The 14276-nt window shown below is 37.4% G+C and overlaps 2 protein-coding genes across 2 annotated transcripts in view; both read right to left on the bottom strand.

Moving 5' to 3' along the window:
• Nucleotides 1-14276, bottom strand: part of LOC111347678 (uncharacterized) — a 724620-nt gene that overhangs the window by 378553 nt on the left and 331791 nt on the right. The gene's annotated exons all lie outside the window — the stretch shown is intronic.
• LOC148737644 (uncharacterized) overlaps nt 930-14276 on the bottom strand; it is a 16250-nt gene continuing 2903 nt past the window's right edge. Inside the window, exons 3-12 of the mRNA XM_088747832.1 lie at nt 13548-13815; nt 4304-4360; nt 3864-3923; nt 3417-3461; nt 3156-3221; nt 2882-2947; nt 2327-2383; nt 2080-2151; nt 1585-1636; nt 930-1156 (exon numbers count right to left, since the gene is read on the bottom strand). Coding sequence (XP_088603958.1) covers nt 1605-1636; nt 2080-2151; nt 2327-2383; nt 2882-2947; nt 3156-3221; nt 3417-3461; nt 3864-3923; nt 4304-4360; nt 13548-13815 — 723 coding nt within the window. The 3' untranslated portion in view covers nt 930-1156; nt 1585-1604. The remainder of the gene's footprint in view (nt 1157-1584; nt 1637-2079; nt 2152-2326; nt 2384-2881; nt 2948-3155; nt 3222-3416; nt 3462-3863; nt 3924-4303; nt 4361-13547; nt 13816-14276) is intronic.

Raw genomic sequence — 14276 nt, forward strand, 5'->3', positions numbered from 1 at the left:
GAACTAAGTTACGTAGGCTATCGTTATATAACCTCTCATAGCTAAAGTCTTGACCATAAACTTTTCCTAAGTTCTTTGATATAATCTGCAGTCTCAAATAACCGTTTCCGTTACTTTCATTAACTGAAAATGCTTGTAAACGAGTCAAAGAGTTCTAAGAAATTAACTATTTAGATTACTAGGATACTACTAAGCATCTGCCATATGAACCGAACAAGCTGTTTTATAGTCCTTCTGAATACTGTTCTTTTTAGATTAATAATGCACTTTAAGTACAAAATACTCCCAAACTTGTTTTGAGTTAAGAATGAGCCACAGAGCTTTGTTATGCTACTAAATCTGCTGTGATCGACGTATTTTCCTCAAGATTAGATTGATTTTTTTTCTCAAATAGTGCTTGTTTGTTTCCTAAACTAGAGATACTTATAACACTTAGCTGTCAATACACAATCTGAGAGTTAAACATTTGTGTTTGCCATTATGATATATGTTATTTTATCAAATTACGTTTTCTGCTCTGTTTTCTACAAACCAGGTCATGTTAGTATATGCTAAAAGCAATAGACCTACATTATCGCTTAGTTAGACATATCGGAACTGAGCAAAAAAATTAATAAATAAAGAAAAGAAACAGACTAATTGAATTCGGAAATAAAGACAGAACTGCCACCTATTCAGAGATGGCGCCCAATATTAATATTAACTAAACCCTGCTATTGAATCTAAATGAATAAAGGCTGATGGTTTCGATAGAAACTGTTTGGGGCTGCGTCGGTGGGAGTAATGAAATAACTTGGATATATCAACTAAATTGAAGTGGTAAATTGGCCACCGTAACGATTACAAAAGCTAACGTTTCGAGCGTTAGCCCTTCGCCGGAGCGAAGGGCTAACGCTCGAAACGTCAGCTTTTGTGATCGTTACGATGGGCAATTTACCACTTCAACTTTGTTGATATATCCAAGTTATAATGAATCTAAAGTTTAGTGCACAAGCTAACTAATTTACGTTATGACTAATTCAGGGGAAACGAAAACTCGTCAGATTGTGTTCACTAAGCTACTTTCACAGACACTGTACGTGATGATTACTAGAAATCCTTTTTTTCTCTCCGGTGAATTCTTTTATTCCTTTCTCCAGCCCTGACGGTCTCTTTACTGATAAAAAGGAGAAAAGCACAATGATAAACGAAAGCAAAACATATCTAATTAGTTGGTTACTTGATCTACCGATCAGACAATCAGAAGGTCGGCAATCCGTTTGGGCTGTCTGTTCCAGGCAGGCAGCCAAAAAAATGGGTCAGGCGATTGCCCTGCCAACTGGTTTAGCGTACAGTCAGGCAGACAATCCGGCAAAAGTTCAGGAAAAAGTAAACCTGATAGTCACAACAGCACTTAGATAGACAGCTCGGTCAGCCTCACAGTTATTAGCCCAATAAGTTGATGTAGTCTTACGGCTTTCCAGTCTTTCCAAACTTTTAACAATCTCATGATATGAATCAAAACACAACATTTTTCATAAGCTTTGTTTCCGCACCCTGTCAGTCGGTGGTTTCAATATTAAAACAAATATAATAAACATTTACCTTGGCTCGAAAACAGAGAGCTAAAGCCTGGTATCAAACACTTTTTCTTCACCTTGTTACAAAAAGAGATAGAAATATGTACAAATGAAGTTACCATGTTATGAGTCTATTAATTCAAACACAATGCTCCCTTGTCTGTGTTGAAATGTCTTAAAAATTGAGGTACACCTTGTCATAACCATTTTTTGAATTAAATGAGACGTACCACGTGGCAGCTATGTATTGTATATCCGAGCAAATATCTGTAAAGCTATAAATGTTATAAAAGGTAAGTCAGCTCCACAAATTCAAATGTGACAATATTGAATTTCAGTCCTTCAAGACAGTTTCTGGCCCTTCACTGTGACGACGCATAATAATTCTCAAGTGTTCTGTTTTGTGCTTTCAATTCAGGGACTTCTTTTTTCGACTTTCTTCAGGCGATAAGTTGGACTGATTATTCTTCACTATATAACTGCTTTGAGTGTACATTGACTGATTTATAAGGAATATTACCCCTATCTGCAATCTCCGTGTCAGGCTCAAGCCCCTTCTCTTCTTGTTCAACTTTTTTGGCTTCATAAAGTTCTGTATTTGACCAAAAAAGGACACTAGTACTCAGTCTTTCAATCTTGTCCTTTACCTCAGCTTATTAAAGAATCGCTGATTTTCCAGTGACTAGAAAAATGAAAGGTATGCTTTCACAGCTTCTTTAGTGCATTAGCCTCTGAAGTGACCAGTAAAAAGCTTTCCTGTCATTTACCTTTCTCACTAGGTACTGGATTTTCATCACTCTCCACTTTCTCCTCAGATTCGCCAGCTGTGGGATAACAAAGTTCTGAATTACAACAAAGTATAAGTACCATTGAAAACCCTGCCCCTCTATTAAGCCATTAAATTTGCCCAATCTGCCGTTAATTCCATAAGAAATAATGATCTTAAGGTAGTAGCAATATTATAATACGAATATAAAAAAAAAACCTAGGGGGAACTATAACTTTATTTCAAGTGATAGAATCTATTTACAATCGAATTTATAGCTCTTTATATTTTCATATGTCGATGATAACCAAATTTCAAATGTAGTTACATTAGTAATAGGTTTGCTAAGGAAGAAAACAAAACAAAATGTATTTAAAAATCTGCTGACTCTGATTGAAATAAGTAGAATAAATAGATAGAATATTAAAAATAATAATAATAATAATAGTAATAAAAATAATAATAATAATAATAATAATAATAACTTCAACAGTACCCAGAACTGAATTAAAGTTATGTTAAGCAATGTACAGTTCCTAAAAAAAAAGGTTTTTACCTTCCTCAGTTAGCTGTTCAGTGTCAGGAGTGTCTTCACTTTCCACTCTCTCTTCAGATTCCCTGGCTGAAATATTAATGATAATAATAACAATAATAATAATAATAATAATGATAATGATAATAATATACTCATATCAATAGTAGTGGCAATAATTGCAATAATAGAAATTAATGATCATAATCATAACTATAATTACAACAAGCTTGAATTGTATGCAGAAATATATCGATGTTAAGCAGGGGTAGAGTTCCTGAAAAAACGTCATATTTACCTTCCCCACTTAGCTCTTCAGTGTCAGGAGTGTCTTCACTTTCCTCTCTCTCTTCAGATTCCCTGGCTGAAATATTAATGATAATAATAAAAGTAATAATAATAATAATAATAGTATATTCATATCAATAATAGTGACAATAATTGCAATAATAGAAATTAATGATCATAATCATAACTATAATTATAACAAGCCTGAATTGTATGCAGAAATATATTAATTTTAAGCAGGGCACAGTTCCTACAAAGACGTCAAATTTACCTTCCTCACTTAGCTCTTCAATGTCAGGCTTTTTTTCTCCTTGGCCTGAAGAAATACATGTTAAACAAATGTAACTCAACGATTGATGTTTAGTTTAATCCTTACAATTTTCGAAGTTATCGAGATTTTGGGAACAATAGTGCTTATTCGAGAAAGTAGAAAGAGTCAGAGATAAACTTTGACCATCTTTTAAAGCCATTGCTGGAGGGTCACTAATTTACCCAATCATCATTGTCTCTGTTTCTCGTGTACTGAATGAGTGCCTTAAATCCTTGAATGACAAATTATATCAATAATATTAGTGATAGTAATAATAATAATAATAATATTATAGCTAATAGTAATAATTAAAATAATAATGATAATAATAAGCATGAATAGTATGCGTAAGTAAACTAAAGTTATACTAAGCAATGTACAGTTCCTCGAAAAAAACCTCATATTTACCTTCCTCAGTTAGCTCTTCAGTGTCAGGATCTTTTCCTCCTTCTTGACCTCCAGAAATACCTGAGCAAATTATACTAACCCATTGATGTTTGTTCGACCACGTGATCGAAATTTTGGAAACATAACTGATTATTCCAGAGCGTTGAAACGGTCACAGGTAAATTAAAGGACCTCTTAAAGCATTTGCTATGGGGCCTCCAGTTTACCCGGTCAACATTATCTCTGTTGCGTCAAGGTATGAGTAAGTGGATATGCGCAAGGCCTGCCCATAGATTCTCTTGATAAAAGATACATGAGTGTTCAGTCACTCAGTCCTGTTTTTATCTAAGAATTTTAAGACCTTCTTTTTTCAGTTTCTACCAGATTTTAAATGTGCTATAATAATTCATATAGAGCCTTGATATCTTGATTGACCAAGTAAAAACGATTTTCTTCCTCACCTTTGCAACTTTTCCCTGTAATCTCTTGACTCTTCAGTTGCTCCTCAGATTTTCCTGCTGTGTGATAACAAAGTTATTGGTTTAAATGAAGTATGAGCACTCTGAGAGTGACGTATAGAATGCAATAATAATGTAACCTTCATAGTCATTGTGCAGGCTAACACTATTGCCGTCAAATAGATAAGGTGATTTTCACTGTAAACCCAGCCCGCAGGTAGGCCAGGTAATTGGCCCAGTTAGCTAGCAGTCTCATTGTTTTTATCTTGCTCACTTGTCTCTTAAGTCTTAGCTTTTTTTTCTTCTTCTCGACCTACGAAATACATTATAAACAGAAGGTACTTATTGAATGATGTTATTCTGTTTGTTTGTTTGTTTCATTTTGGGAGATCACCAGGGAGATAAAAGTGAGAGAGAGAGTGTTGAGACAGAGGTAAATTTTTTCAACTTGGTACAGCTTTTGTTGAAGGGCCACCAATTAACCATATAACTATTATCCCTGTTACCTTAGGTACGCAATGAGTGCCTAAATAAGACCTACACGTATGAGCCCGCAACCTTTGACTCTATCAACGCAGAGGTGAAGCTGCTGTTCGCTTTCGGTCAGCTGTTTCTTTTGCAAAAGAATCGAATTGAGAGCATCTTTACATTATTAAAGTAAGGTGATTGGCTCAAGGAAACCGGCCACAGTTGCTGTATCGACGCATATATCCAAAATGACTGACACCAAGCTGAGGCTAACTTTCAGTCAGACTTTTTTTTTAATAACTTTCAATTGAATGTATCTTAACATTATGAAAAGTTAGATAATGTGCTCACTGAAATCGAACCAATTACTGTATATATTTTACTCTTGCATCAATGTACACCAACGATGAGTCTCCTCCATCAAAAAGGGTTCCCGTAGGCACCTTAACCTTCAATCACTTATCATCAGTTCCGTAGATCTGCTATAACTATATCAATATAGAGGATTGCAGTCCGGATATTATTGCATCGCTCTCACAATAGCAACATAACTTGGAAGGATAGTCAACACAGCAACGTGCAGGGTAAGTGGATATTTTGTTCGAAAAGCTGCAGTTTGGATTTAAAATGCGAGACAGTCGAGTTTGCGCGTGCATGTGTATACTTTCGACCAACTGACGGTTCCGTCAAATCGGTGCATTTTACCTTACCTTAAAAGATAATTAAATCACACTGACTAATTTCTCTGAAAAGTCCTTCCAAGATCGAAAGAACTACACATTGCCTTCCAAAAGCCAGAATTCCAGTCAATTATTCTGTTTATTTCACAGTTAAATAGCGTGTTAATTTTGACCTATTTTTAATCTAGTCGGATCATGTCTACTAACGGCCGCCCCAGTCGACATATGGGCCGACTATCGGTTGAATGTCGACCGACTATCGGCCGACTATCGGTCGACATATCGACCGATAGTCGACCGATAGCCACACTATACGATTATAGGAAGGCTTTTGATCTTAGAGATCATGGCATTTTAGTTAGGAAGCTGACCGTCTTGGAGTTACCCAAACAGATAATTAATTGGATCATAGATATTTTATCGGGCCGTTTTCAGCGAATTAAACTTGCAAAGAGTTGTTTTTCCGAGTGGGAGTCAGTTCCGTCCGGCGTCCCACAAGGAACAAAGCTAGGGCCGTGGTTATTTCTTGTGCTTATTAATGATCTTGAACTAAGTGGTGGCATAAATGCCGAAATGTGGAAATATGTTGATGACACTACGACCTCAGAAGTTGTCATTACTGGAAAGGCAGGTATTTCGTAGAGGATAGCTGACCGTGTAATGGAATGGTCCTCTAAAAATAGAGTACAACTGAATAATGATAAATGTTAAGAGCTTCCAATTACTTTCAGTAAACAAAAGCAGGATTTTCCTCCAATTATAGTTAATGGGAAAGGAGTGGAGACCGTAAAGTCTGCAAAACTCCTTGGGGTCACCATAAGTGATGACCTATCATGGAACGAGCATGTTAGTCAGGTTATAAACAAGGCCTCTATACGTTTGTATTTTTTGGTGCAACTTAAGGGGGCGAGACTCCCGACAACTGAATTAGTCTTATTCTATTGCACTTCCATTCGATCTGTACTTAGTTATGCAGTACCGTCGTTCTATTACTCGTTGCCATTGTATCTCAAGACGGAACTGGAGCGTGTCCAGAAAAGGGCGCGGGCTATTATTTTCCTTGGGATAGACTACAGCGATGCTTTAGTAAGCACTAAACTACCAAGCATTGAACGTTACAATGAAAATATTTGTAAGAAGACCTTTAATTATATATGAAAAGATAAGAGTAACCGGTTAAGAAATCTTTTACCCTCAGCCCATAAGTCATCTTACCATCTAAGACAATGCAGGCGTTTTGAAACACCAAGGTGGAAAACAAATTAAATAGGTTCAGGGACACATTTTTAATGAAATCTTGTATTGAGCATGATATTATATAAATATAGCTTTATTCATTTTAATCATAGGTTTCATCATTTTACAGTATTCAATTTCCCTTTTGGGCTTATCATTTTTCTTACATTAGTCATACTATTAGATATTCTGTTACAATTTTTGTAAATACGCAATTCAGCCCCTTAGAGGGCTGCCATGTATTTATTTGTGAAATAAACCTTTTCCCAAAAATAAACCCTTACCCCATAGTGAAGGGCATTTTCCCCCTTGGGTACCCCTGTGTGAACAGCACCCTCATGAGCGACTTCCTAACCTCTCTCCCCTGGTGCTGCTTATTCGACACGCCGATAATTTTGCGACGATTTCAAATCCATCTTCGCCGAGTCTCAGCACAATTCCCTCAGCACAACAAACAACAAAAGCCATTTGTTTAAACTTGTGAAGTCGAATTTAACCCACAAAATATGTATATTATGCAAAACAGCTTCTTTCTTAATTGGCCAATCATTATCAATCCTTTTCATGCCTCGTGGCCTAATTGGCCAATATCAAACATTAAATTAATCCCCGAAAGTTCTATTCATAATTTTGCAGAACGTTTCCTCGATAATTTGCAACGGACGATCCTTCTTCAATGTAAAGACCTTTTTACTACACCGTAAAAAAACTTACTTGTGTTAAGACGTAATAAAATGCTCTTGCCTTACATAGATTAAGTTTTTTCTAGCTAACCAATTAGCGTTTTGCATTCCCTTCCCGCTTCCCACCCGTTCCTCTCCCGCCTCCCGTACCCTCCCCGCCCCCATATTTTCGTGAGCTCCTCCCCCACTATTCACTGGCATTTAATAAGAAAAACTTATTACAGCTGTTTCTTCCAAGAAGTCAAGAATGCTGACCTATCTTATTTGTACAGGTGTGCACCCTTTAGTTTTATATCAAATAATAACCTGTTTCAAATGTTAGGCTATCGAGGTTCTTGTGCAGAGGGGTGTAAACGTTTTATTTTATGTGCTTCTTGGTATAGTTAGCACCACATAACAAATTACTCAATTTCTAAAATATGTGCATCGTATACTAAATGCGTTATTAACAGATTATTTGTTGTTAGGCTATAAAGAAAAGTAAACCGTTAAGAAAACCTATGAATGTGTGCCAAGAAAATGTTTAAGATAACTTAGTTGTGAGAAATTTTGGTTTGTTGTTGCTGTTCTCTAGGCTTTCAATGTAGATGATTATGAAAATAAAAGGCTATGCAGTAAGGTTGTTGCAACTTTTTCAAAATAAGAACGAGTAACCAAATATTACTCCTTTTATCAAAAATCCACTTTTAAATTGTAAAAAAAAGCATATTTAGATTATGCTGTAATAAAATTAATGATTGAATACCGAGCATCAATGTTAATCAGTTATTATCGTAATCACCATTATCATCATTAGTTTTATTTTCCGGAAAGCAGAAAGTCGAATAGGGGACGGGACGAGAACGAGGAATATTTCATGAGTCCAAGTATTTTGTTTTTAGCTAATTTTTGGGAAACAAAAAGGAAAAAAAATCCTGGAAGAAAAATAAGTTGAAACAAGAATGTTACATCACTACCCTCTTAGCGCGAAAGCAGTTTCAGGTTTCAATTCATTTTCCTCCTGCAAAAATGGTGCTTTTTTAAAGATCAAAGGAGATATAGTCACTTAAGCTTTTGATGTTATGGATGCACTCAAAACCCATCTCCAAATTTGAGTTTTAGAATGTAATTTTCTTTTCGGATGAGAAATTGCAGTAACCGGTATATATCTTGTAGTAACCGATATATATCTTGTAGTAACCGGTATATATCTTGTACATCGTCTATTGGGGAGTACAGTACCAATGGTTTTTAAAACAATTGCAAACAGAAGCGGAAGTCGTGCAGCACCTAAAATTTTTGGTGCACCTAAAATTCGTGTCTAAACCTCTCGAACACGGAGTAACAGTTATATCCCCTCTTTATCGTGCAGAGCCTCCTACCATTCCCCCTCCAAAGAAATGTGAGCGCGCTCTCTCTTCTCTCTCCCCAGCCTCCTTGTGATGCAATAGGCCGCTGTGGATGAGACTGTCTACAGCCATTTCCAGAAAAGATGTTGTACAAGAGCTTAAAAACGACAATACCTATGCAATGGGTATTTTATTTTAAGGGCGAAGGACAGGTCGTAAGACGCGAATGAATGTAAATGACAACTCGAAGATATAGCCTACCGATAAAAAAGCAATTCTAAGAACATATCACGCAACACCCCAAAGAGAGGGTTATGAAATCCATGCTGAATACGTTTTTATTTTAAGGAGGCTTCAACGGATCTTTTACCGCACGGTTAGTTCCTCGACAGAAACACTCTACTGTTTAAATAGTTCTGAGACATAAACACTCTACTGTCTTTATTATTCACCACTGAATTTTCTTCCGCCCGCCAGTGGGAAACTAGTCAAAATTCACTAAATGCAGATCAATCAAATATTTATTCCTGCGTACAACCTGTCACAAATGTCAATAATTCGCAACCGTACATTTGATAAACAATACGTTCTACCTGTCAGAATTAAAAAGTCACTGCTTTTCCGATCTGCCTAACTTCGCGGCCGTCAAACCATTCAAAGGTTTTCACGGATGAGTACTATCCATGCGGGTATTTTCCACGGACGAGTACTAACCATCCGGGTATTCGCCGCGGACGGGCACTATATATATCTTATTAGACGTTTTGCTGTGTAGTATCGCTGAGTATTTTTACGATTTGTGCCGTATTTTTTTAATAATTTTTTTTTAAATTTTTTTTTATTAATTTGTTTTATTTTTTCAATATTTTTTTTAAATATAGACTAGTGAGCAGCACTTCTGCGAACAATAGTTGTAAAACTTCTTTTATTTTCGGACGCGTTTCCTCTAACTGTCGTAGACTTCTTCAGGGAGTTTTACAAGTATAACTAAACATCTGTATTTATAAGCCAAAGCTACAGGGGCCTATGACCGTAAAGGCTTGGCTGGATTTACGAAGAGAAACAGGCGAAGTTGAAAAACATTTGTGAAAAATTTAATACGTGTAAGGTAAGGTGTGAAAAATATTTTGGGGGCCACGGTTTTGCTAAAACCGTGGCCCCCAAAAACTTACTTATATAGATTAGCTATATTAGCAGAATATTACTGATAACCTTCTTAATACGGGCATGGCTGCAGTTAACGAAGTCTTAAAGACAAGATTCCTGCTTGGCCGAGATCTATGTTTAGGCGGCCGGGAGATCCAAGTCTCCCTCTCGTAGTAACGCGCACCGTGAAACAGCGGCAGTAAAAACTTAAAAAGGATAGCCTCTAAGTCGCAGTCGCTTCCAAAACGGTTTTAGCTACCGTGGCTCCCAAAACATATTTCTCACCTTGTCTTACACGTGTTAAATTTTTCACAACTTTTTCACAACTTCGCCTGTTCCTGTTCGTAAGTCCGGCCAAGCCTTTACGGTCATCGGCCCCTGTAAATTTGGCTTATAAATACAGGTGTTTAGTTATACTTGTAAAACTACCTGAAGAAGTCTACGACAGTTAGACAAAACGCGTAGGAAAATAGAAGTTTTAAAACTACTGTTCGCAGAAGTGCTTCTCACTAGTCTATATTTAAAACCTTTTTTATAAAGATAAAAAAAAATTATTAAAAAAAAAACAATGAGTAAAAATACTTAGCAATACTACACAACAAAACGTCTAATAAGTTATTTATTATCCAACACGCCAAACTGTTATTTCAGTGCGGGCGAATTTCATGGATATTTATTTTTGGGGAGTACATGACAGAAGTATGCGAAGCGACACGGAATTGCCGCGTTGTCGTGTTGCTGTTTCTATTTTCTTCAATAAATGAAGACATTTCCAGGTCGTCTAGCTGTTTTTCTTCATTGGATTCATCTAATAAACTTGGCTGCATATTTGCCAGCCATTCTGACTCTTTGTCGTCGGAAATATGATTCAAATTGTCGGCCATTTTTTTTTCCTGACTACAATTCAACTCTTCACTTGCGCGATGTGAGAAAACCTGTTTAACCGGTACTCTAGAGGACAAATACCGCGTGACATTTTTACTCGTCAATGGCGTTATTTGTACTTTTTGAAGTGTAGTTGGATAATAAGGGCTGACAGTGTCTCTCCACGGAGAACACTAGCGCGTCACCTGATCAATTTAAACCAATAAGAATCGGAGAAAATTTAGTGGTGAACTATAAAGGTCTGATAGTTAGCCCTTGGAAATTTGATGTTCTTAAAACCAGCATATTTGGCCTCGAAGCTTCGCTTCTTGGGAAAATATCTGTTTTAAGAACATCAAATTTCCGCGGGGAAACTATGAGCCGAAAGCTCCTAGATAGAAACACTCTATTGTTGAAATAGATTCAGCCAAGCCTAAACGCGGACCTCGCATTATTTTTACCATACGTTTCAAGGGTACAACGCCTTGCCTTATATACTGGGGAAATGTATTTGCTGTAACAACTTTGTGTGTGTGTATTCTTCTTTCTTTACCGATGTGTGTGCGTGTGCCTAGTTGCCTTGTTTGTTATTTTAGTTTTTTTTTAATTCCTGTTTTATATGTAAAAGTAAGAAAATGCTTTAAAATAAATTTATCAAAAACAAAAATAAGAAAAATAGCAATCGGAGCCGAAACTGGTCAATAAGGAGGATGGTGAAGTGGAAACCACAGGAAAAAAGTCGCTCCGTAGGTTTTAAGTGGATAACTCTGAGTGCTACGGTTTGTTTGGCATTGGATTTTATTTTTAATGAAATGAAATGAATGAGAACTTTCCTAAACAACTCACTGGAAGATGAAAAGGAAAATGAAATCATTGTTGGATCCAGGATTGTGAACATTGACATTTTTATGAAAGGAAAATAGAGAAGTGCAAGAGGTTGCCTTAAAAATAAACATAATGTTTAAGTGAACAGAGATCAAGAAAGTGTAGGCGAGATTTAATTCAGAGACGGCAGAACCAGAAGAAAATATTTATCTCAAACTTGTGAGAAAGATTGTTCATACTTCTCTAAAAAAACTGTATATTACAGCTAATAAAGTGAAACTTGCATTTTTTCAGAGAGAATATACTGCTAATGAAGCAATTGTAAAAACATAACAAGCAACACCCCGAAGCAAGGGTTACGTAACCCATGAGAAATATATTACTTCGCTGTAAGGCCTTGGAATTCACTGAAGGAGGCGACACGTGCAAAGAAAAATTTAATTGGATTCCAAATGCAGATACAAAATTTACATCCTAAGTATGAGGTAGTCGTATTATTTATTAGAAGTTTACATCTTTTATCTTAGGATAGGTCCCTCCCTCGGGGGGATGAGTATTGGTCAGGTGTCGGTCAAGTATCGGTGTTGTATCGGTCAAGTATCGGTCATGTATCGGTCATGTATCGGGCGAGTATCGGTGGGGTATCGATGGTGTACGAATGTATCGATCGACACGGCTAGCGACCGACTTTTGGTTGCCAGTCGGCCGACTATCGGTCGCCAGTCGGCCGACTACCGTCCGACTATCAATCGACTACCGGCCGACTATCAACAGACTATCGGTTGATATATCGGCCGACTATCGATCGCTGTATCGGTCAAGCATCGGTCATGTATCGGTCAAGTATTGGTCATGTATCGGTCAGGTATCGGTCATGTATCAGTCAGGTATCGGTCATATATCGGTCGAGTATCGGTCGAGTATCGATAGTGTAAGAATGTATCGCTCGACACAGCTAGCGACCGACTATCGGTTGCGAGTCGGTCGACTACCAGCCGACTATCAATCGAGTACCGGCCGACTATCGACCGACTATCGGTCGATATATGGGCCGACTATCGGTCGACATATCGACCGATAGTCGGCCGATACATCGACCGACCGTTAGTAGACATAAACCATCTAGTCAGAAAAAGGACGGATGGATTCGATTAGATTGTGTTTTCAAACAATCAAGAATTGCTGAAATTGCTGCCAATCTAAAGTTTAATGTAGTTGCTTTTCAAGACTTGGTACTTTATATCGGTCCAAGGGTTTTCATTGGTGCGCGATACTCCGAGACTCGTCTGAAATTTTGAGCTACTAAAATGGCATTTTGGCGTTATTATCGATTTTCTCGAAAATAAATCGATATTCAGCCAAAGGAGGGATTCAGTGGTTTGTTTCACTGTAAGGTCCACCGAACTTGAGGATATGAGGCGAGTCGATTTTTTGGCCGCTGCCACGATATTTCGAAAATGTTCCTTTTTCGGCCGCATTTGCTCTTTAAGGATAAAAAGTCAAATGACTTATCAGCAATAAGCATAAACCTACATAAAGAAGAAATAAAATCTCCTTTTATGAGGCCGATTTGTTCAAAGTTTGTAGAAAAAATGACGTACGTATTGGTTTGTTTTTACACGCGCCGAAGTAAATATGCCGGTTAGCTGCACTCGTTCCAAATTGTAATGATGATTTTGCAACCAAATATTTTTACAAGACATTGCACTGTTAAAATTCTCAATATGAAGGGCAAAGCTTGTACACTCATAGAAAATTAGTCAATAGCCCACTAGGAGGAGCCCGTAATGTCATTTTCTTTGTAAGCTCCTTGTACTATCCTTAAGTTCCACTAAGAAACTTAACGAAGCGCTTCCAACGTGACTATGTGACGTCACATTGGCAGTGACCATTTGACGGCGACTTATACCAGAGAATAAAAGAGTCACCTCCTCCCTCCTGGGTGATATAGATGATTACAAAAATTATCATTATAAACCCACACCTCATTTACTATGTGTAATGTAAAGAATTGTACCTTGTGTGGTATGAAGGCTGACATAGTGTACTTCATGGATGTGTCCCAACACAAGTGTCTTGCTTTTTTCAACAGGACATTGTGGCCGTAAAATGACATCATGAGCAGGGAAAAGACTGCTGACCACATGAATGTAAGTTTTGTAGCAGTTTGCGGCGGCATATAGAATAACATGGTCACCCCAAGCGCCATCTTGTTCCATGTACGTTAAGTAATCAGCCCATGATTGATGTCCATGGACGAAGTGAAACAGATCTGTCTCATCCGGCTGTGAGAGTAGTGAAATAGTGAACAAAACTTAGAGTGTAAAGTTAATGGTAAGATGGACCAAGTTGAGTACGTTTGAAGGAGTCATCGTATGAGTAAATAAACAACGAGATACTAAATAACAGTAAGTGCGGATAATAACCAATCAGAGTAACGAACATAAGGATCTACAGTAAATGGTTTGAACCCGGGGGTAACATGTGAGGGTGTAGTCTGATCGTCCGGGTGAGTGTAGTCCTGAAAAGGACTGTTGTCGGTGGTAGTGACTGACGTTTCGCCAACCTGTGCGGAAGTCATAATCAGAGTCAAGTGAATGATTGTTGTCAGTAGAATGTTCTTATTCCAGTTCGTGTGAAATGATCGGTTGGTTTTGCCGTGATGTTATTGGCTGTAAGACTCAAGTGACGTAAGTCGGTCGTGATTGGTCTGTTTCGATCTGTCGGTAAAGTTAGGTCGTTCTTT

This window comes from Stylophora pistillata, chromosome 2 (genome assembly GCF_964205215.1).
Source record: "Stylophora pistillata chromosome 2, jaStyPist1.2, whole genome shotgun sequence".
In the NCBI taxonomy this organism is placed as follows: domain Eukaryota; kingdom Metazoa; phylum Cnidaria; class Anthozoa; order Scleractinia; family Pocilloporidae; genus Stylophora; species Stylophora pistillata.